General features: G+C 43.7%; 1 protein-coding gene across 2 annotated transcripts; it reads left to right on the top strand.

The window, feature by feature from the left end:
- The first annotated feature begins 1,149 nt into the window (after window positions 1-1,149).
- Window positions 1,150-24,503, top strand: LOC132403233 (zinc finger protein 721-like). 2 transcript variants are annotated; one of them, XM_059986657.1, is made up of 3 exons: window positions 1,150-1,167; window positions 19,750-19,815; window positions 21,264-24,503. In XM_059986657.1, exon 3 carries the CDS (start codon window positions 21,580-21,582, stop codon window positions 23,632-23,634), a length of 2,055 nt encoding a protein of 684 aa, XP_059842640.1. In that variant the 5' UTR covers window positions 1,150-1,167; window positions 19,750-19,815; window positions 21,264-21,579; the 3' UTR covers window positions 23,635-24,503. The 2 variants fall into 2 exon arrangements, with proteins under 2 accessions (XP_059842640.1, XP_059842638.1); XM_059986655.1 differs by lacking the exon at window positions 1,150-1,167 and adding an exon at window positions 14,130-14,308.
- Window positions 24,504-25,361: the final 858 nt, after the last annotated feature.

Below are 25,361 nucleotides of genomic sequence, written 5' to 3'. Positions count from 1 at the left end.
ACTCCTCCACCTCTGCTTTTGAGAGACTCTACAGGTCTATCCTGAGGGGTATAGTAAACCCGTCGATCTGAATTGCTGGATCTGATATGGAAAGGGTTAATTTGGGGGAAGGGTAATGTTATTAAATTGGGATTTGGGGAAATATATTGGAATTAAATGAGGACTTGGTGAATTTCATTGGATTAAATGGGATTCAGGATTTACCGTTGGATTATATCATTTGGATTGTGTACGGATCCCCTGCAGACTGGAGTACTGTGACTAGTGAGGTGCCTCAGGAGTCAGTGTTGGGCCCTCTGTTATTCATTATTAATGTGGCAACATTGCTTTTGCTATTAAATTAGTGGGGTTTACTGAGAGTGAATTTGGTGGCACTGAATTACAAAGGCATCTTGATCAGTCAGGGAGATCGGTTGAGGAATGTCAAATGGTTTTCAATTTAGATCAGTATGAGGTGACGCATTTTAGACATTCAAACCAGGGAATGAGCTGCAAGAAGTGTTTGAGGTAAGTACAATTGCAACATTTAAGACATTTGGATAGCTACATTGAGGGGAATGGGGTAGGGGGTTATTGGCCAAACATGGGCAACTGGGACTACTAGGGAATATGCTGTGGTCAGCATAGCCCAGGTGGGCTGATGGGTCTGTTATTATGCTGTATTACTCTATGACTCTATGAAGACAATGTGCGCTTTGTAGGTCTTGGGACAGGCCCAAAATGTAAAGAATGTGAAGAGACAAACTGACCCAAGTCACAGATCAATGAGGGCAGAAATGACGCATTCTCAGACAGACAGGAGGACAGAGAATTTGAGGTTGTGTCCTGATGCCTGAACAGTGTTCTGTTAGAAGATGAGGAGCTACTTCTCCAAGTTGTGTTGAGCCTTGCTGTAACAATGTGACGTTAGATGTCACTGTTATGAGTGATGAACAGACCTGATGGACAATGGGGTGCTGAGTTTGCAACATCAAATCATTGACTACTTTTGGGGCACGAGGCGTGGAAACAGTAATTGCAGTCACATTTAATGGCACCTGGGCTACCCTGAAATCTGTGCGATTCAGAATTGGCCTTCATTGCCCAGGCGACCAAATGCACATGCGCAATGGTACCAGATGATGCGCATGCGCTCAGCGGACACAGGCTCCGGGGAATCGGCGGCAGGTAGGACCGGGGCTCCGGGCGGGAGTTTCACCATCACCGGCGTCCGCACCCCGACTGGGGGACAATTGCTGTGAGATCCGAATACACCGTGGTCCCGGCCTTTCCCGTCTCTCTCAGACCACGATCCGTACCCGGGCCCGGGGAGATTTCGGTTGATGAATGAAACTATTCAGACTCTGCCGAACTCCAGCTCTTTAAAAACTCGGGAAAAAAATAACAGACTCCTCTATAACCTTTAGTTCTTGAGCTTCGCATACACCGTGGTCGGACAATACCGGTCCATTCCATCCGTCTGTCAGCCCTGTGATCCGTACCCAGGAACCCGGGAGCTCTGCAGCCTTTCTATTTCCCCAACACTATCTGCCCCCCTCACCAATCTTTGAATCATCTGCAAACTTGGCAACAAAGCTATCTATTCCATCATCTAAAACCATTGATATTTAGCGTAAAAAGAAACACCGACCCATGCGGAACACTGTCACGGGCAGCCACCCAGAAAAAGGTCATTTTCTTCCCACTTACTGCCTCCTGCCAATGCTCTAACCATACAGTTTTGCTTGTAACTTGGTAAGCAGCCTTATGTGTGGCACCTTGTCAAAGGCCTTCTGAAAGTCCAAATATACAGTGCGTCCTTCTTTATCTATCCTACTTTTAATCACCTCAAAGAATTCCAACAGGTTTGTCAGGCAAGATTTTCCCTGAAGGAAACCATGCTGACTTTGTCTTATTTTGTTTGGTGTCACCAAATACTCAATAAACTCATCCTTAACAATTGACTCCACCGTCTTCCCAACCACTGAGGTCAGGCTAACTGGTCTTTAAGTTCATTTCTGCTGCCTTCCCCCTTTCCTAAAGAGTGAAGTGACATTTGCAATTTTCCAGTCCTCTGGCACCATGCCAGAGTCCAATAATTTTTGAAAGATCATTTCTAATGCTGCCACAATTTTTAACGCTACTTCTTTCAGAACTGTAGGGTGCAGTTCATCTGTTTCAGATGACTTAGGTCTTTCAACTTTTTGAGCACCATCTCTCTTGTAATAGTATCTGCACCCACTTCTCTTTCCTCACTCTTTTCAACATCTGGCCCACTGCTAGTGTCTTCCACAGTGAAGACGGATGCAAGATACTCATTTAGTCCATCTGCCGTCTCCTTGTCCCCCATTATTATTTCTCCATCCTCATTTTCTAGCTCCCAATCTTCCCAATCATACTGTCAATTGTGATCACACACCCAATCAAAACTTCCCGATCTCTGTCTTCCCACTATTTTTTCCTTTGTTGTATGCTCTCTCTTTTGCTTTTACATTAGCTTTGACTTCCCTTGTCAACCACGGTTGTACTATTTTGCTATTTGAATATTTCTTTGTCCTGGGTAACGAATGACCTGTAGATTTCACATCACTAAAGTGCCTCACTCCAATGAGAAAGACTACTGCCTCCCCTTCATATTCACTGGCATTGCCATCGATGAGTTCACCACCGTCTATCACAGTAAGAGGAGTCAGAGTTTTTAGAAAGTCTCTCGGAGCAGACATGTAATATCGTGTGCTCTTTGTAGGGCTGTGGGACATGACCAGAACTGGAAATAATACCAGCGTTCCTTCTGCTTTTTTTTAATCAGCTGCACAGTCTGCGCAGGAAATGTGTATTGTGCAGCCCTTTAAATAAACATATGGAGGAAAATCCCAGCTGTGTGGTAACAAAGGCTTTCTGCGCCAGAGCATTTCAGTTACTGTACGGCCGCGCACCCACACAGCTTAGAGTAAACTGATTAATACCAGTGGAGAGAGTCAAACTGAGCCAAGTCACAGATTGAAGATGGGTAGAAGTGTCCCATTCTTGTGCAGACAGGAAGACTGTCAGAGAATTTGATGATCAGTCCCAATGCTTGATCTGTGCCCAGTTAGAAGACGACTTCTTCTCCCAACCTGGGTTGAAACTTACTGTACAATGTGATGTCAGAGCTCACCATCCAAAATACAAAAATTATATCATCTGAAATGTTGTCCTTCACCCACTGATGTCTTTTGTAGATCTTTGAACAAGAAAAAGAAATTTTGAGCAGGAATATCAAATATAACAGCATGTTAGTGTTGTTATCTCTGTCCAGAAATTACCTTTGCAACACCAATATATCTGTTGTTGATCCCTGGAGATGAAGATGTATCTCATCCCAGCTGGAAACGTGCTAAGTGTCTGAAAAGACATTCTCTGTTGTAACTCAGTGAAATCCACTGGAACTGGGTACTGAGAGCACACCAGCATTTGTTCATTAGAGAGAAGCTCTTCAACTGCATTGATTGTGCGAGGAATTCACTATGTCTGACATCTGACTTGAGACGTTGTCAGACAGTTGAGAGAGAACTGTAGGAAAGGGTTCACTCGCTCATCCCATCTGCAGAAACACCAGTAAGTTCACACTGAGGAGAGGCCATTCACTTGCTCGGACTGTGGGAAGGGATTCACTCGGTCATCTGATCTTGTGACACACTACATTCACACCAGTCAGTTCACACTAGGGAGATGCTGTTCATCTGCTCTGGCTGTGGGAAGGGGTTCACTCAGTCAGTGAACCTACAGAGACACCAGCGAGTTCACACAGGAGAGGCCACTCTGCTGTTCTTTGTGTAGGAGGGGATTCACTTGGTTATCCAACCTACAGACACACAAATCAGTTCACACTGGAGAGAGTCTGTTCACCTGTTCTGTGTGTGGGCAGGGATTCACTTTGTCATTTCAACAGAGATCCTGTTCCCCATGAGCCTTTTTAAATCCATCCATTCTGTTCACCTCTCGCTCTCCCTGTTGTGATGGGTTCTAAACAGTCATCACTCTGTGGGTGAAGAGTTCTCCCTTGAATTTCTTGCATGGTTCTGCAGACTGAAGAAGATGATGAACTGACTGTAGTTATGCTTGACATGTTCTTGACCAAGTAAGAATGACTTTGATAGTTAACCTCTGTATTCCCTGTTCATCTCAACTGTATGGGTAATTGTCACTACTTCTGTATCCAGTTGGTTATTATGGATTGTCCTATCTGTAATAATAGTTTGGTTATAATGTAATTTGTAGGCTTCTGACTCTAAAGCTGGATTAGGTTTGTATTTATAATTAGGTACGGTGTCTTTTCTGAGTTGGTATTTTAAAGCAAGATTTTTATGAATGATTGCTGTGTAAATAATCAGATTGGGTGAAACTGCTGCAGGATGCTGTAATGTGTTGGATTGTTTCTGGTTTTTCTTGGCGCATTTTGCTTTCATTTTGTATTTTTTGTACTTCGTATTTTTGATATTTTTCGTGTTAACTACCTGGCCCTGTATTTCCACAAGGAACCCCTTATTTTCTGAGAAAGGCTTCCAACTTTGAGCCAAGCACTTGACGCTTCCTGGTCGATCTCTAGTCTGCTCAGATCGTGGGAACATCTTCCACGGAGAGTCATGCTCTTCCATTGGTTAACTTTTCCTTCTGTACTGATAATTTCTTCAAAGTTCTGATAACAAGGGTCACAATACCCAGTTGCGGATAGAGAGAATCTGTATTTACAGACAAATATATTTTAATGGTTCAACTAACAAGCATGTAAATTCATAAACTAAGTACCTGCGTGCACATCCACTGGGTTACCCTGACTCTCTTGAATAATCAAAGAATAGAGAAGGTAATAACTGGGTAAGGAGTCTAAGCTGGTCAGGTATTCCTTTTCAATCTTGCCCCAATCACCACATGTCCAACATGAAATTGCTCATAAATGTGTCAATGATGGCTATTCTTCAGAGTAGTCGCTGTCTTGCATTCAAAGCCTCTCATTTTTATGTACTTACCAGTTCAAATTTTGCTATCCAATCTCGTTGGCTTGAGAGAATCTTATTGGCTTGTGCCACCATATTGGCTCTGGACCAAGCCAGTATCCAGCTATTGCCCTTTTCTGCAAGTGACAAGTGGTAATTTATACCTCCTTGTTCTAATACAGTTACCAAACCAGTTACCAGCTTGAATCACTCAGGGCAGACACAGACCCCCCCCCCCCCCCACACAATTCAAAAACCTGCATGTTATATCATACTAAAGAATACCTCACAAATAATTTCTTATTTGGAAATTATCTCTAGTCCAGCAGATTACCTGGAGCATCACTGTGTTTATTTTAAAACATTTACTCAGCCATGTAAAACCAGTTCAAAAAAGGGTGGCTTCAGAGCAGCTTCACTCAATATTTCATTTGTCAAATAAGTGTGTTTCTTAATTACTCTGTATATTCCATTGATGTATTATTTCCCTTGCCTCCTCCACAACTCGTGTGCAGTCTGCAGTCAAGTGGTGGAAACTCGGTAACAATATAGTCCCACAAATATTGGTCCATATCCCTGTGTTGGATGGTGAGGTTCTCCTTTGATACCGTGCCTACTGTTGGCAAAAGGCAGGTCATGCTTTACGAGCCTGACTGAATTTTTTGAGGATGTGACTAAACGCGTTGATGAAAGTAGAGCAGTAGATGTAGTGCATATGGATTTCAGCAAGGCATTTGATAAGGTCACCCCATACAAGGCTTATCAAGAAAGTAAGGAGGCATGGGATCCAAGGGGACCTTGCTTTGTGGATCCAGAACTGGCTTGCCCACAGAAGGCAAAAAGTGGTTGTCGACCGGTCATACTCTGCATGGAGGTTGGTGACCAGTGGTGTGCCTCAGGGATCTGTTCTGGGATTTCTCTTCATGATTTTATAAATGACCTGGATGAGGAAGTGGAGGGATGTGTTAGTAAATTTGCTGATGAAAGGATGGGGGTGTTGTGAATAATGTAGAGGACTGTCAGAGGTTACAGTGGGATATTGATAGGATGCAAAACTGGGCTGAGAAGTGGCAGATGGAGTTCAACCCAGTAAGTTTGAGGTGGTTCAGTTTGGTCAGTCAAATATGATGGCAGAATGTAGCATTAATGGTAAGACTCTTGGCAGTGTGGAGGATCAGAGGGATCTTGGGGTTGACTCTGTGATTAAGAAGGCATATAGTGCATTGGCCTTCATCAACCGTGGGATTGAGTTTAAGAGCCGAGAGGTAATGTTGCAGCTATATAGGACCCTGGTCAGACCCCACTTGGAGTACTGTGCTCAGTTCTGGTCACCTCACTACAGGAAGGATGTGGAAACCACAGAAAGGGTGCAGAGGAGATTTACAAGGATGTTGCCTGGATTGGGGAGCATGCCTTGTGAGAATAGGTTGAGTGAACCCAGCCTGTTTTCTTTGGAGTGATGGAGGATGAGAGGTGATCTGATGTGTATAAGATATTGATCATGTGGATAGTCAGAAGCTTTTTCTCTGGGCTGAAATGGTTAACACGAGGGCACAGTATTAAGGTGCTTGGAAGTAGGTACAAAGGAGATGTCAGGGGTAAGTTTTTTATGCAGAGAGTGGTGAGTGCGTGGAATGGGCTGCTGGCGACGGTGGTGGAGGCAGATACGATAGGGTCTTTTAAGGGGCTCTTGGATAGGTGCCTGGAGCTTAGAAAAATAGAGGGCTATGGGTAACCCTAGGAAATTTCTAAAGTAAGTACATGTTTGGCACAGCATTTTGGGCCGAATGGCCTATATTGTGCTGTAGGTTTTCTATGTTCTATGTAAATGTTTTGACTCTTACATAAACACACGTGCATGCACACACACTCCAGCCACACAAAGTTAATGTTAATCAGCAATGTCTGGTTTTAATTAACTGGTGTCCACAACTCCAGGAAGCTATTGTTCAGGGCTGCATTTTAAATTTAATCTGGTCAATTGCTGAACCTCTCACTTGTCTACTGAAAGGCAGCAAGCATCCAGATGACCCTGTGACTCTTAATGAAGAACAAATGGAAGGTTGGCAAAGTTTAAAGATGATACTAAGTACAACATTTGCATTTGGGATTTCTGATACGGATGGACCATTGACCCTGTATGTCTATGAGAAACATGGCCATGTGACAGCAGATTATATTCAAGATCATGGAAACCGACAGCATCCTGTTGGGTATTACTCTTCCAGATTGGACTATGTAGCATTAGGATGAGGTTCATGTCTACAGGCAGTGCAGGCAACCTACCTGGCAGTCATGAATGTTTCTAACATAGTGCTGAATCACACTTTAAGTGTTCAATGTCCACAATTAGTGCATAGTTTACTGACTATGAACAGGGCCTCTCAAATGACAGCTGCTCAGTGCTGGTGGTGGAAGTGGTCCACTATTCTTGAGGCACCTAATATCATCATTCAATGAGCGAGTCCAGCAAATCCAGCTGCACTTGTCAGTGGACATGGAAGATTATGATGATCATGACTGTACTAGGACAATAACATGTCAAGAAGATGCAAATTATCATAAAGAAGTGCGTTTATTGAACCCAGAGCTGATTCTGCGCACTGCTCATTCCTCAACCATTGAGGAGGAATGTGAATGGTTGTGACAGAAAATTAAGTTATGACCTCAGCTAACATGGTTCCTAGTACCTTTGCACAACGGACAGAACTGAAAGCTTTGATTGAAGCCTGTAAGCCAGCAGAAGGAAAATAAGCTAACATGGTTTGACAATATGATTTCAGAGTTGTTCATAACTTTGGATATTTATGGAGACAAAGGGGATTTCTTTCAGCCATGGGAACTCCAATCAGGAATGATCATCCAGCATGAGAACTTATGGACCTCATACAACTACCATCAGAAGTTGCTGTACTGAAATGTAAGGGTCACTCTATAATGATCACAATGGAAATCAGTGGAAACACCTTTTGCAAACAAAACTGGAAAAAGAGCAGCAAGAGAAGGAATAAAGGAAATAAAAGAAAACCAGATAAATAAAACCATGGAAACCAAGTTAAACACTGTATCACAAACACACACACACACACACACACACACACACACACACACACACACAAGATATTCAAGAAATGGAAGATCAGTGCTCAAATGAAGGGAAGTTGCACTGGGTGGAAAATGGTGAGTTGATATATAACGATGGAGTTATGAAACTAGTGATAGACTCGTGGTCCTAAATGAACTGCTTCCTCATCTGGCACAGTAGATACACTGCTTGGGGCACATTGGAGTGCAAAAGATGGTCAACAGATTCTCCCAGTGGTGGTGGAATCCGAAGTTCAGGATGCAAGCTGGACAAACAGTTGTATGATGTGTCAGAAAACAAACCCTGGATCAACAGAAAAGATACCACAACTAGGGGTTCCTGCCCACTTGATTCGTTTTTCCACCTACAAATGGACTACATTACTTTTACCAAAGTGCCAAGGATATTCAGATGTGTTAGATGAGTGGACAAATTTCAAGATGTTTGGAAGCCATCCCAGCAAGAAAAGCCACTGCCACACACAGAGACAGAGGACTATATCCCACGATGGGGATTGCCATGTCACGCTGACTCTGACCAAGCAACACATTTCACTGGAATTACATTGGCTGATGATCATTGAATGGTCTTTTCATTGCTCACATCATCCAGAGACATCAGGACAAACTGAGGTAATGAAAGGTATCAAACAGTGGCTGGCTTCATATCACAAAGAAGGCGTACCATGGCCTGCAGCTCTTCCTTTGGTACTATGCAGCATCAGAGAAACCCCAAACGAGCAAACAAAATATAATCTAGGGTGACCTGCGTCACTACCAGGAGCTCTCGATCTCAGAGAGACTAAAATGCACATTATAGCAGACAGTTTAATTTATTATTTTATAAAACAAACCCAACTTGTTCTCTCTGTTTCGCACCAGGTTTCTGCTGCTTGAACTGGCCCATCATTTTGTCAAGGTAACAACGGAGATGGTTGCCATGCATAAAATGGTTCTTCAAAACTGTGTGGCATTAGATCTTCTCTTAGCAGTTCAGAGAGGAACATTTGCAGTAAGGAATGTTACACTTGTATACCAGACACCCCAAAGACACTGTTACTCACTATTAAAATTCATCATATTCATTGTCATAATCTACATTTCTGTGTTTGATTAAAAGCAATTATTATGAGAATAGCCCAAACTAGTATGTATTCCTAATATATCCAATCATGATTTAATACTATAAATGCTTTTAAGAGCACATAAATTCTTTGATATTATAGAATTGAAGTAGGTTTTAATTACTCTGTAACATAGATACTTTAAAATTTTCTGCCTCTGAATTTTCAGATGTGTTTCTAACAGTGAATCTTACAGAAGCAGAATCAGGTTTATCATTACCAGCATGTGACGTGAAAGGGGGGGACTGCTGGAATCTTTTGTTTTTTAATACTTTTTATAAAATATTAGTTGAATTAATGCAAAACTAAAATCATTGTTTTTAACTGACATTTGCGTTTTTAATAATTTTGTATCCTTAACATATTTAGTGTTTTTCACTGTATCTGATGTCTCCACTTACTGACAGAAAGTGGTATAGCAGTTACATACACCTTTTTGTTGTTTAATTGGCTAAATATTAACACATGACAGGTATTATAATTGTGTAGTCTTTTGATAGTTTTTTTTATCTAAGGAATTTCTTCAGCTTGAGTATAAAGGTAATAGATTTCTCAAATATGCCATCTTTTCATTGAATCTCTTTAACCTCAGCTTTGATTCTCTGCTCCTCACTTAGTTTCAAATGCTCTTTATCTTCGTTTAAACTTTAAATTAAACAACAGTGAAAATTGAAGTGTCTCGCTCATTCCTGAACTTCTGAACTCAAGGATCACAAATAACAAGATTCGACAGGAGAAACGGCTTCTCTATTTTCAGTCGAGTGCACAGCAGAGACAGTATGGAGTTGAGGCACAAGATTTAAGATAGGACTGATTTATTTCTAACAGATCCACAATATTTAACTCCAGTCCAATTAAAGGCCAATGTGATCAGAACAAATCCCTCCCGTGCCCAGTGACCAGGGTTCAGTTCCAGGTGTGATGAACAGCAGAATCTGACACCAACAGTCACTCTTCAACTTGCAGCTGGATTCACCAAACATAATGGTTAAAAGTTCAACACAGAGTTAATTAAACTGTCTCCCCTGTGTGAACTCGGTGATTTGTCAGCAGGTGGGACGACTGAATAAACATCTTTGCTCACACAGAGCAGGTGTGAAGTCGCAAATATACCTTCAGTTGCGATGATCTCCTCTCACAGACCGAGTGGGTGAATGGCCTCTCCCCAGTGTGAACTCTTTCATCTCAACTGAAGGTACATCAAAAAGTGAATCCTTTCGCACAGTCTGAGCAGCTGAATGGTCTCTCCCCAGTGTGAACTCGCTGATGTGTCTGTCGGTGGGATGACAGAGTGAATGTCTTACCACAATCTGAGCAGGTAAATGGCCTCTCTCCTGTGTGAATGCGCTGATGTACTTTCAGCTGAGATGAGACAGTGAACTCCTTCCCACAGTCTTAGCAAGTGTACCGTCTCTCCCCAGTGTGCACTTGCTGATGTGACGGAAGGTCAGATGACTGAGTGAATCCCTTCTCACAGTCTGAGCAGGTGAATGGATGCTTCCTGGTGTGAACTGCTTGGTGTGTCTGCAGGCTGTAAGACTGACTGGATCCCTTCCCACACACGGAACAGGTGAAAGGCCCTTCTGTGTGAACTCACCTGTGTTTCTGCAGGTCAGATGAGTGACTGTGGAAGAAATTTTGTTACTCGCTAGATACTAAGGGGTTATAGAGTTTTTTCTTCACAGCAGTTGTTCTGTACTTGAACTGTGGAAGAAAATACCCACACTGTATTGAGCAAGAAAGGGTTAATGATCTTCAGATGTAAAATTAAAGTCTACTGTGACCAATATACTCTGTGCTGCTGACAATGTGCCTTTCAGTCAGGCTGATTAAAATAACTATGTTTGTATTTGTTCTAAGGATCATCACATGTCTGATATACTCTTTTGAGAAATTAACACTGAAGTAAATGTGTAACTGCTGAAGGACATATCCTGCAACTTTGCTACTCAGCAGAATGGCCATTGAAGTTCCTCCTTCTGATTTATGTGTTTTTCTCTCGTATGCTTGGGATATGAATAAGAGTGTGACGCATTGTCAGACAGAGTCTTGGAACTCTGCTTTTAGGAGGGTGAGCTCTCCATGACGTCATGTTACAATAAAGACTTTCTAAAGCGATCTCTCTTTGTGTCCGAGTAATACCTTTTCCACAACAGACTGAATCCCTTCACACAGTCTGAGCAGGTGAACGGCCTCTCCCCAGTGTGAACTGATTGGTGTGTTAATAGGTCAAGTGACCAAATGAATCCCTTCCCACAGTCTGAGCAGGTGAATGGCCTCTCCCCAGTGTGAACTTGCTGTTGTACCTTCAGTTGATGTGACCGAGTAAATCCTTTAACACAGTCTGAGCAGATGAATGATATCTCCCCACTGTGAACTGATGGGATGAGTGAGTTAGTCACTTTGGATGGTCTGAGCAGGTGGAGGGTCTCTCCCTTGTGAGAATTTGCTCCCACACACGCAACACATGAACAGTTCCTCTCCCTTATGCACTCACTGGTGTGTCTATGGGGCGGCTGATTGAGTGAATCTCTTCCCAGACATGGATCAGGTGAATGGCTTGTCACTGTTGTAAAATCTTCTATATATTGTCAGCTTGGATGACAGAATGACTCTCTTCCTGCAGTCAGAACAGGTGAACCCTCTCCCTGTGGTGTGAACTTGCTGATGTATCTTCAGGCTGGATGACTGAGTAGATCCCCTCCCACACACAGAACAGGTGAATGACCTCTCCCCAAGGTGAACTCACTGGTATGTCTGAGGGTCGGCTGAGTGAGAGAATGGCTTCCTACACTGAGAGCAGGTGAATGACATCTCCCTGCTGTCAATTCTCTGGCAATGTATCAAGCCAGAGGTCAGATGCAGTGAATCGCTTGTACAACTAATGCTGTCTGTTGAATAAATGCTGGTGTGCTCTCAGTACCTGGTTCCAGTGGATTTCATGGAGTTACAACAGGAAACCATTTCAGACACAAAGCATGTTTCCAGCTGGGATGAGATATTTCATCATCTACAAGGATCAACAATGAATATATTGATGCTACAAAGGAAATACCTGTGTAGTGGCAGAAAAACTGACTTGCTGTGTTTGAGGTTCCCATTCACAAATTCTTTGCTGTTTCTAACCTGTAAAAAAAGATTTACAAAAGACATCAATGGGTGAAGGCAGCATTTCAGATGAAATAACACCGGACAACAATGATTCTGCTTCCTGAATACCTTTAGGTGTACCTTATGAATTTTGAGCTACTAATCATGAAAATCGCCATGAAATTTCCCTATCATGCACCAGTTTTTGAAATCACTTATGCTTATTACTTCAATTCATAATTCAAGTCAATTAAAATGTTGCCTACAATGTCAGCTGGAAAGTTTCCTATCTTGTCCAGGGATGCCTGGACATGCTCAGGCGGCATGGCTGCTGCATGACAGGACAGGTTTTAGTAATAATTATTGGGTTCAGGGCTGTAAGGATGGAATTTGCTATCACCAGGCACAAAAAGTTCTATGAAGGATTTTGATATTTGAAACAGATGCTTCCCAGAATAACTAATGCCAAGATTAAGGAAGGCATTTTTGTTGGTCCACAAACCAAACAGGTCAGTGAATACAGGCAATTTGAAGAATTTCTAGTGGGACCAGAGAAAATCACATGGAAGGCATTCAAGGAAGTTGTTGAAATTTTTCTCGGCATCTACAGAGCACCAAACTACATGCTTATATGCTTCAAGCATATGAAACCATGAAATGCAACATGTCACTAAAGGTTCATTTTCTGCATTCCCATTTAGATTTCTCCCCTGCAAATCTTGGTGCTGTAAGTGATGAGCATTGTGAGAGGTTTCACCAGGACATTGCAGTCATGGATAAAAGATACCTGGGCAACTGGAATCCATCAATGCTGGTGAATTATTGTTGAAGCATGAAGCCTCAGACACTGAGTACAAATGAAAATCATTAACAAGATATTTTTAACTTAGTTGTACTATTGCAAAGTATCAGCACCATGATGCAATTAAACATTATATTCAATGAAAGTTAATTTGTTGTTTTTCCAAATTCCTATGTGATACAAGTAGTCTGAAATTATATTTGTGTTCATCTTCAAGCAGTCTATCATCAACAAAAAAAAATTCTGAGAAAGCAACACTTTTGAAAAAATTTGTTGTCCAGTGTAATCTTAGTCTCCATGACATCACACTGCTACAGCGAGGATCAGCACAAGTTGGAGGAACAATTCCTCATCTTCTGACTGCCCGGAGATCAGGTATCCCGAATGACCATCAAATTCTCTGACTGTTACTCAGTTTGCATCCAATGAGCCATTTCTGATTGTCTTCAATCTGTGACTCGGCTCAGTTCGTCTCCCTCTCTCTCCCTGAGTGTTAAAGTCGAATCTGAATAAAACTCGGGAGATCAGCTTCTTATCATCACCACAGTTTATTGTGCACCCTCCTGCAGGAGTTTGAGACCTAGTTGTCGAAGGGAAGGTGCGTAAGTACTGCCACCCTCCGACAAGTAGAGTAACTCAGGTTATAAGGTATATTTATACATAGTAAGTCCCATGCATTACTGTTGCAAGATGTTATTAGAACTGGTATGCCCACCAAGTCTGTTGGTGCAAAACTTACTTAGATAAGAGAGTCCGCTACATCAAAGTCTAATTACAGATGGATGTACTGTCCTGTCCTTATTGGTGAGTCTTCCTCCCCTCCCACTCAAACAAAGGTACAATGTATTTAATATTTATCAAATTCCCAATGTTTCTCTGCAAATTAAAAGGGAACCAGCATAAGCCTGTTTTTTTTTTCTAACTGCTGAAGACAGAGTTCACTTCAGTTCAAAAATTCCTGTTCAGTCCCAATTATTCTTTTAGCCAGAGGTCACACAAGTTCAAAATGATTTTCTTATATCCTCAATTCCTCATTAGTATTATTTCAGGTTCTTGTCATTTCCCACAGCATTACAAAGACCACAGGATACTACATGGCTGATCCGGGAGATTTTCTAATTACTCTGAACCCTCCCCCCAGGAGACTGACGGTGGTGAATTGATCCTCCAATGACAATTACCCAATACGCGCATACGCAATTTTCAGGGACGCTCTGCGACTTTTACGCCTGTGCATCGATCACTTTGACTCGGTAAGAAATGTCTGAGAGCCGCAAGCCATGAACAAAGTTTACGCACACGTTTTTATTGTTACATACACATTTTGTTCCAAACATTTTATATAAATGTTAAATACATCTACAGTATGCAATAATATTTATTCATGCATGTACTTTTTTAAACTGTTGATTTGTATTAGATTCCGTAATCATAATTTACATATTTTTATGACAAAAACAGACAATGCTACAATTATCAGGCTATTAAAGCTGCTATTTACTGCCAGTAGAGATTCTTGTGGATCTCTTTCTTGGCTGGGAGTTGTTGAAAATCTGGCTGATAGGTTGTCAAGGCTGTACGAATTAGCTCCGTCAGGTGTTGATTTGTAAGGATTGCACAATGCTTTGACTTGACAAACTTCAATACAGAGTACAGTGATTCACAGCAGTATGTTGTGCTGAAAATTGAGATGAGTCACACTCTAGTTTTCTTCAGTTTCGGATATTTTATTTTTGAAACTTGTTTCCAGAACTCAATTGTAGACTGGGATTTATGGATCATCTTTAGACCCAGGTCCTCCTGTAATTCCACTAGTTCCGTTTCCACAGCAGATGATTCTGTAACCAGAGGTTCAAGAATTGGACATCCATCATTGACCACATCAACCATGAATGGATTTACAAGAAAGGCAAAGCAGGGCTTCAACTTCTGCAGGTCATCAAACCTGGCTAGGAAATTATCAAGCAGTCCTTGTAATTTATCTTTGTATTCTTCCAGTTTGTGGTTTTATATTTCAATATCAGGGAATGCATTTACTCTCTTACTGAGATTGGGAAAGTGATTGAAGTTACTTGACAATATGTCTCTTTGAAAAATTCTTATTTTATTCTGAAAGCTGAAAATTATCTGAGTAAGATGAAAAACAATCTTATCCTTCCCCTGGAGTGTCATAATGGGGGGCGTTGGGAATGGACCCAAATGCAAGACACAGACACGTAAGTACTAGGAAAAGGACGGGACAAAACTAGGGGACGGGACAGGTCGCAGACTAGGCTAGGGAAGCAGGACCAGGATGAGGGACTGGAAACAAGGAGCCTGGGCATGGACTCCGAGCCCGAGACTGGACAAGGACCCAGAACCTGGGTCTTCACTCAGACTCAGACCCCAGACCAGGCGAAGACGTGACAAGGCCTGGGGTCTTGGAGCTTGAGGCCTGAGGCTTGTAGTGTTGGGGTCTTGAGGCCCGAGGCTTGGGGTCTTGAGGCTTGCATAACTCAGAGGCTGGAAGCTTGGAGACAGACCAGGAACTGTACATCAACATAGAGCCATGACTTCTCCGACAACCCGGGACTCATCTTTAACAAGGCACTAACATGAGACTGGACAGTACATAGACATAGAGCCGGGGCTTATCCTTCAACAAACCAGGGCTCAACTTTCACTCCACACCAAAGTGGGACAGGACCATCCGTTGGGTAACGGCAGAACAGACTGACTTACCCAACGGAGGCAAAGACAGGACAAGACAGATTCCCCCCGCAGAGCAATGACAAAATGGCCTGACTTACCCCACGGGGCGAGGACAGGAAGAGACAAACACCGAAGAACGACAGACAGTTCCAACTCTGTATCGGGGATACTCTGAGTCACAGTTACGGCTAGCAACCTTGACTGGCTACGGAAACAACCGGATACCTACCTAGCTCAGAGTGGTTGACGGCCACCCAGATGGACCGGGAAATGGCCAAATCTGAACAGCAATGACAGCTCTGACAGCAAGGCTCCAAGAAGCAATGTTTCTCCATCCCAGACTAAAGATGGCAAATAGCCATTCTAGCCTTCCACCAGCTGTTTGCTCCCAGGGAAGCTCGACAAGATGAGACCCCACCACATTCAACCCCAGGGCCACTTATATTCGCAGCCCCCAGATGAGCATCAGGTGCTTATGTTAGTCCAACCGAAACAAGGGACAGCCGGAGGACCCAGAGTCTGCAGTCCACAGACTGGACCGTAAACCGGAATGCGGACTGTAGACCGGACCCTGACATGGAGTGCCAAGTTGAGAGTTTTTAGATGATTGATTATGTCAGTAAGGAACATCAGATCTTGCATCCATTCATCATTTTCCAGTTGAGGATAGGATCTTTTCTTTAAGAAAAGTAATAATAGGCTCCAACAGATCTACAAACCTACTCAAGACATTGCTGCTTGACAGCCACCTCACAATGCAGTAGAAAGAGACATCACTGGGTTTATCTTCAAGCTCCAGTTCTTCAATAATATTTTTGAACTGGAGGTGGGTCTTCCCAGTTAAGGGTATGAAATTGACTATTTCAAGGACTGATTTCATAACATCATCATACTTGAAGTATCTGGCTGCTAGGTGTTCACAATGAATAATGCAATGAACAGGGAGAAACTCTGGAAAGCTGGGATCACTTTTCATAAGTGCAATTAATCCTGCATTCTCCCCACCATTGCAGGTGCTCCATCTGTTGCAACACTGACACGTTTATTCCGTGGAACATCAGCATTTGTTAAGGCTCTGTCAAGCGCATTTTTAATGTCAACACCATGAGTTGTTTCTTTTAATGCCACCAAGTCCGACATCTCTTCTTTCACAGTTACATCAGAGGAAACATAACGAAGAAATACCGCCAGCTGTGGGTTGTCTTGTATGTCTGCAGATTCATTAAGAACTAAGCTGAATGCAAGGGAATTCTTTACATCATTTTGCATGTTGCCTGCAACATATAACCATATAACAATCACAGCACGGAAACAGGCCATCTCGGCCCTCCTAGTCCGTGCCGAACTCTTAATCTCACCTAGTCCCACCTACCCGCACTCAGCCCATAACCCTCCACTCCTTTCCTGTCCATATACCTATCCAATTTTACCTTAAATGACACAACTGAACTGGCCTCTACTACTTCTACAGGAAGCTCATTCCATTCTGAGTAAAGAAATACCCCCTCGTGTTTCCCTTAAATTTTTGCCCCCTAACTCTCAAATCATGTCCCCTCGTTTGAATCTCCCCTACTCTCAATGGAAACAGCCTATTCATGTCAACTCCATCTATCCCTCTCAAAATTTTAAGTACCTCGATCAAATCCCCCCTCAACTTTCTACGCTGCAATGAATAGAGACCTAACTTGTTCAACCTTTCTCTGTAACTTAAGTGCTGAAACCCAGGTAACATCCTAGTAAATCGTCTCTGCACTCTCTCTAATTTATTGATATCTTTCCTATAATTCGGTGACCAGAACTATACACAATATTCCAAATTTGGCCTTACCAATGCCTTGTACAATTTTAACATTACATCCCAACTTCTGTACTCAATGCTCTGATTTATAAAGGCCAGCGTTCCAAAAGCCTTCTTCACCACCCTATCTACATGAGACTCCACCTTCAGGGAACTATGCACTGTTATTCCTAGATCTCTCTGTTCCACTGCATTCCTCAATGCCCTACCATTTACCCTGTATGTTCCATTTGGATTATTCCTGCCAAAATGTAGAACCTCACACTTCTCAGCATTAAACTCCATCTGCCAACGTTCAGCCCATTCTTCTAACTGGCATAAATCTCCCTGCAAACTTTGAAAACCCACCTCATTATCCACAACACCTCCTACCTTAGTATCATCGGCAATCAGCAATGATCTGGGAGATACGCCTCTCTGTAGTGTGGCGTGAAACTGGTGTTTGTGCTATCAGTCGCTGAAGTTTTGTGTTATTTAGATCTAACACTGCAACAACTTCAGCTATATTCTTCTTAACAAATTCGCCATCAGAATATGGGTGTTTAGCACAAACAGTATTCCACGACATAACGAAACTAGCTTCAGTCATTGTATTGGCTTCCTTACTGAACGTTGTCAACAGTGTCTGCTGGCTATTTAGAGATGATTTTAACAGTTAATTTGTTTTTCCATAATTCGGATTTACGTGGATAATCAGCCGAAAAGTGTTTGTGACTTGTTTCATAGTGGTGTTTCAAATCACTGGCTTTGTAATGACTGAGTGACACATTGCAGATAAGACACAAAGGTTTACCTCCTTTAACGGTGAATGCAAAATCTTCCTCCCACTGTGGCTTAAAATGTCTGTTTTCATCTTCATATTTTCATTTCTTACAATTTGATGACACCATCTTCCTTCACAAAATTTTCACAGACACTTGTAAACAAAACTTGTATCTGCAGTGTACCAACTAGGTCTGCACAATTCAGCGTCCTGTGTTACACTGCGTTAATGTGCATGACGTGAGTGAGGTCGAACCTAGGCTCACTAACACTTTGAGCGCCAAAGGAAGTAGATCTACGTCTGCACTACTTTTGCCTTCAGCGCAGAAATACGCCAGGTATTTTGAAACTGACGACACATCTATTGTTAGGAGAATTTCAGATGGAGATGAGAAAGCGTACAGGAGAGAGATACACCACTTAGTTGAGTGATGTGGCAGCAACAACCTTGCACTCAATGCCAACAAGACCACAGAGCTGATAGTGGACTTCAGAAAGGGTAGGATGAGGGAACACAAACCAATCCTCAAAGTGGGATCAGAAGTGGAGAGAGTGAGCAATTTCAAGGTCCTGGGTGTCAACATCTGTGAGGATGTAACCTGGTCCCAACATGTCGATGCAGCTATAAAGAAGGTGAGACAGTGGCTATAGTTCATTAGGAGTTTGAGGAGATTCAGCTTGTCACCCAAAACACTCGAAAACTTCTACAGAGCATTCTGACTGGCTATATCACCAACTGGTATGAGGGGTGCTAGTGCACAGGATCAAAGTAAGCTGCAGAGAGATGTAAAATTGGTCAGCTTTACCATGGAAACTAGCCTCTGTAGTATCCAAGACACCCTCAGGAAGGCTGTGTCCATCATTAAGGATCCCCACCACCTAGGACGTGGCCTCTTCACACTGTTACCATCGGGAAGGAGGTACAGAAGCCTGAAGGCACACACTGAATTGAAGGCAATTCAGGAACAGCTTCTTCCCCTCTGCCATCTGATTTCTGAATGGATATTGAACTCATGAACACTACCTCATCATTTGCTCTACTTATTTATATATATAGAATGGGTTTGTTTTGGTCCATATTTATTTATCATGTATTTCATTGCACGACATATGCCGGTGATATTAAATTTGATTTTAGTTGACGAGACTGAGGTTTGGACATACGGATTTGCACTCCACTTTGGCACTTGCTGCTGAGCATGGGGACGGGTGGTGTGACTTTTTGTAAGTCCCTGAGTCAGTGGAAAATATGATCATGGCGTGGTGTACCGCAGATATTCGTTGAAATATGGGAAGCTGTTTAGAGGGAGATCTGAGGTGCCTGGCAGGATATTCTGGCACCTGAGGCATGGGTCGTGTCAGTCCCTGGTGAACTTTTCATTCGAAGCGGGTTTGGGAGTTCGGATCTGATCCCTGTCTCTCTCCCTTCATACTCCGTTACAGTAGGTGGCAGTAATGCTTCTTCCTGAGAGCTGCAAGCCGCCATCAGCACAAAAGAAGAAAGAGGAGGTAAGATCGGGGCTCTGGGCGGGAGTTTCAGCAGCACAGGCGCCCGCATCGCGGCTGAAGGAGAATTGTTGCGAGCTCTGCACACACTGTGTTCCCTTTCAGCCGGGACAGTCCCGGTCCGTCCACCCCACCCCCGTCTCTCTCTCAACCCCACGATCAGTACCCGAGTCCGACTGAAGATTTCTTTTGATTAGCGACGGTGCTGACGCCATTTTGCGGCGCATGCGCATGTTTGGGACCGTGACGAATAGACAGCTATCTAGTTCGTGGGGAATTCTGGGTACAGAGGGAACCATGGGCGTCCTTCCAGTGCTTCACGGCCTGTTCGTGGGAAGCGCAGGCGGAGGGAACGGGAGTGAACGGATTAGGACCTCAGAACAAAAACCTATACTTCTCTGATGAAGATTGAACCCTCCAGTCACTGTAAATGTCAATTAGTGTTGCATGGAAAAAGAACAAAGTCCGTCCATGGGCTTTAATTCTTGAGAATAGACAACAGGTGCAGGAGTAGGCCATTCGGCCCTTCGAGCGAGCACCGCCATTCAATGTGATCATGGCTGATCATCCACAATCAGTACCCCGTTTCTGCCTTCTCCCCATATCCCTTGATTCCACTATCTTTAAGAGCTCTATCTAACTCTCTTGAAAGCATCCAGAGAATTGGCCTCCACTGCCTTCTGAGGCAAAGCATTCCATAGATCTACAACTCTGGGTGAAAAAATTTTTCCTCAACTCCATTCTAAATGGCCTACCCCTTATTCATAAACCGTGGCCTCTGGTTCTGGACTCCCCCAACATCGGGAACATGTTTCCTGCCTCTAGCGTGTCCAATCCCTTAATAATATTATATGTTTCAATTACCTTTGTTCTGCCTCCTCTTGTTCTGGGACATTGTACCTGTGAGAAGGTGTTTTGTATAATTCTCTCGGGGTACGTAATGATATCAAACACCTTTGTCCTGGTTAATGAGTGGCCTGTAGATTTTACACCACTATTGTGTCACACTCCAATGAGAAAGACTACTGCCCTCCCCTTCATATTCATTGGCATTGCTGTGGAGGAGTTCACCACTTTCAGTTACTGGGGGTGGGGGGGTGCGGTCAGAGTAATTGGGAAATCTCCAAGCGCAGCCATGTAATTTCATGTGCTCTTTGTCATGCTGTGGGATATGACTGGAACTTGAAATAGTACTGATGGAGAGAGACAAACTGAGCCAAGTCACAGATTGAAGTCAGGCAGAAATAACCCATTCTGATATAGACAGAAAAACAGAATTTGGTCATCAGTACTGATGTCTGAGCTGTGCCCAGTTAGAAAATGAGGAATTGTTTCTCCAACTTGTGTTGAACCTCACTGTGTGATATCAGAGCTCACCATACAGACTGAAACGTATCTCATCTGAAGTGTCATCCTTCACCCATTGATATCTTGTGTAAATCTTTTTACAGGTTAGAAACAGCAAAGAATGTGTGTAGGGGAATCTCAAACACAACAACAAGGGATTCTCTCATTCAGCCAACCTGCTGAGACCCCAGTGGAGAGAGAGGTCATTCACCTGCTCTGTGTGTAGGAAGAAATTCACTCACTGAGCCAAACTGCAGACTCACCAGTGAGTTCAGAAGGGAGAGAGTGTTCAACTGTTCCGTGCATGGGAAGACATTCACTTGGTGATGTGATCTGCTGACACACGTGTGAATTCACACTGGGGAGAGGGCATACATCTGCTCAGACTGTGGGAGGGAATTCACTCTGTCATCCCATCTAATGGCACATCAGTCAGTTCACACTGGGGAGATGCCGTTCTTTTGCTCAGATTGTGGGAAGGGATTCACTCGGTCATCTCAGCTAAAGGTCCATCAGCGAGTTCACACTGGAGAGAGGCCATTCACCTGCTCAGATTGTGGGAAGGGATTCACTCGGTCATCTCAACTGAAAGCACACCAGCGAGTTCACACAGGAGAGAGGCTGTTTACCTGCTCAGACTGTGGGAAGGGATTTCCTTATTCATCTCATCTGAAGGCACATCAGAGAGTTCACACCGGGGAGATGCCGTTCACCTGCTCAGACTGTGGGAAGGAATTCTCACGATCATCACAGCTGAAGGTACATCAGCGAGTTCACACTGGGGAGAGGCCGTTCACCTGCTCATACTGTGGGAAGAGTTTCTCTCAGTCATCTCATCTGAAGGCACATCACCGAGTTCACACTGGGGAGAGGCCATTCACCTGCACAGACTGTGGGAAGGGATTCACTCTGTCATCCTACCTTCTGGCACACCAGTCAGTTCACACTGGGGAGAGACCGTTCATCTGCACAGACTGTGGGAAGGGATTCACTCGATCATCTCAACTGAAGGTTCATCAGCAAGTTCACACTGGGGAGAGGCCGTTCACCTGCTCTGATTGTGGGAAGGGATTCTCTCGGTCATTTGAACTGAAGTCGCATCAGCGAGTTCACACTGGTGAGAAGCCGTTCACCTGCACAGATTGTGGGAAGAGTTTCTCTCGGTCATCTCATCTGAAGGTACATCAGCGAGTTCACACTGGGGAAAAGACGTTCACCTGCTCATATTGTGGGAAGGGATTCACTCAGTCATCTCAACTGAAAGCACACCAGCGAGTTCACACAGGAGAGAGGCTGTTTACCTGCTCAGACTGTGGGAAAGGATTTCCTTATACATCTCAACTGAAGGCACATCAGCGAGTTCACACTGGGGAGAAGCCGTTCACCTGCTCAGACTGTGGGAAGAGTTTCTCTCAGTCAACTCATCTGAAGGCACATCAGCGAGTTCACACTGGGGAGAGGCCGTTCACCTGCACAGACTGTGGGAAGGGATTCACTCTGTCATCCTACCTTCTGGCACACCAGTCAGTTCACACTGGGGAGAGACCGTTCATCTGCACAGACTGTGGGAAGGGATTCGCTGGGTCATCTCAACTGAAAGCACACCAGCGAGTTCACACAGGAGAGAGGCTGTTTACCTGCTCAGACTGTGGGAAAGAATTTCCTTATTCATCTCAACTGAAGGCACATCAGCGAGTTCACACTGGGGAGAGGCCGTTCACCTGCTCATACTGTGGGAAGAGTTTCTCTCAGTCATCTCATCTGAAGGCACATCACCGAGTTCACACTGGGGAGAGGCCGTTCACCTGCACAGACTGTGGGAAGGGATTCACTCTGTCATCCTACCTTCTGGCACACCAGTCAGTTCACACTGGGGAGAGACCATTCATCTGCACAGACTGTGGGAAGGGATTCGCTCGGTCATGTCAACTGAAGGTCCATCAGCAAGTCCACACTAGGGAGAGGCCATACATCTGCTCTGAGTGTGGGAAGGGATTCTCTCGGTCATTTCAACTGAAGGCGCATCAGCGAGTTCACACTGGGGAGAGGCCTTTCACCTGCTCAGACTGTGGGAAGGGATTCACTCTGTCATCCTACCTTCTGGCGCACCAGTCAGTTCACACTGGGGAGAGACCGTTCATCTGCACAGACTGTGGGAAGGGATTCACTCAATCATTCCACCTTGTGACGCACTACCGAGTTCACACTGGAGAGAGGCCGTTCACCTGCTCAGACTGTGGGAAGGGATTTCCTCAGTCATTTCAACTGAAGGTACATCAGCGAGTTCACACTGGGGAGAGGCCGTTCACTTGCACAGACTGTGGGAAGGGATTCACTCGGTCATCCCACCTTGTGACGCACTACCGAGTTCACACTGGGGAGAGGCCGTTCACCTGCTCTGAATGTGGGAAGGGATTCACTCAATCATCCCACCTTGTGGCACACTACCGGGTTCACACTGGGAAAAAGGTTTAAATAAGCTGCTTCCTGGATGTTTAACCATCACAGTCGCTGAAACCAGATGCAAAGTGACTGTTGGTGTTGAACTCTGCAATTATTGCTGCTGCTCATCACACCCAGTTCTGCACCCTGGTCACTGCGCATGGGAAGAGTTTCTTCTGCTGATGTTCACCTTTAATGGGACTGGAGTCTAATATTCTGGATCTGTGACTAATACATCTACTTTAAACTTTGTCTCAGGTGCTTAGTGAATCTCAACACAGTCAGTGTACAGTAGAGAGTCAACTCAGCCCAGCTGGTCCCTGCCAGAGTTTCTGTTCCATGACAGTCCTTTTAAATTTGTTTCTGTTCACTTCTCGCTCTCCCTGTGGTGAATAGTCACCTCTCTGAGTGAAGAGGTTTCCCTTGAATTCCCTGCATGACTTTCTGCAGACTGACGAAGGAGCTGACTGCAGTTACATCTGACATGTTCTTCATCCCTCAAATCTCTGCGTTGAGGCAGAATGACATTGGTAGTTAGCCCTCTAGTTTAGCAATCAATCGTCTGCTTGTATTTTAAGTTGTCTTTATATGCATAACAATTTAATATGCCTCCAGTAGCTGTACAAAGTATAATTATGAAAGTTTCTTTGTACTTTATCAAGTGAGCAAGTGTTTTCTCATTGGTTGATTTTTACTGAGTATTGCCTAAGTGTTTTCTAATTGGATTATTACTATCTATAGATTTGAATGGAATTTCTTTTATCTTTGGAGTTAGCAGTTTTATGTTTGGTGTTATCTTTACTTTCTCTCTGTTCTTTACGTATTAGACCCCTATCTCAGTTCTGTTCCTGTTCTATCAACTTTGAATAAAACAATCATGAAGGAACAAGTTTTATGCCTTGTTTCTGACTTATAAAAGAACCTCAGATTTAAACACCAAAATCCAGCAGGTATTTGAGACTGGGAACACAGTACTCGAGCATATTCAATACTCAGCAGAAGGGAGGAGGAGGATGGTTTTGTTCTTCACATGGGTGGATATCGATGTAGGGACAGTGATAGGAAATGAAGCTGTGTGGAAATAATTAACAGCAGGGGAAAGAGCACGTGGGTAGGAATGGTCTCCAGTACCCTAGGTGTCTCAATAGCACCAAGCACAAATGGGAAATAATCAGGGAGGTAAGAAGGGAATTGTGATTGTTATTGGTGATTTTAATCTGTTGGTTGATAAAACTAATCAAACTGGCAATGTAGAGTGGAAGGGGAACTGTGGAGTGGTCAGGGATTATTTTGTACAGCAGTATGTTACAGAACCAGCCCAGGAACAGGCTGTTTCACATGTGCTTCTGTGTAATGAGGTGGTATTAATAAGAGATCTTCCGGCAAATGATTTTCAAGGAAGAAGTGAACACAACATGGGAGAATTCCAGTCACAGTTTGAGGCTGAACACTTGGACCCAGAACCAGTGACCTCAGCCTACATAAGGGCAATTACACAGGTGTGAGAGTGGAGTTGTCTTGGGTGGATGGGGTAAGTAGGTTCAGGGACAGGTCAGTGGACGGGCAGTGACAGATGTTCAAACAGCTGGTTCATAACACTCAGCAGACGTTGATCCCAATTGGACAGAGGGATCCAGTAGAAACATGAACCAACCGTGGTCATCCAAGATCATCAAGGTAAATATAGAATCAAAGAGCATAGAAAGAGGTGAGGCCAGAGGACTGAGAACATTTCAGGAACCAGTAGAAAAAGAATAAAA

This window comes from Hypanus sabinus, chromosome 12 (assembly GCF_030144855.1).
Source record: "Hypanus sabinus isolate sHypSab1 chromosome 12, sHypSab1.hap1, whole genome shotgun sequence".
Lineage (NCBI taxonomy): Eukaryota > Metazoa > Chordata > Chondrichthyes > Myliobatiformes > Dasyatidae > Hypanus > Hypanus sabinus.
This window is presented reverse-complemented; position numbering and strand designations above follow the sequence as displayed.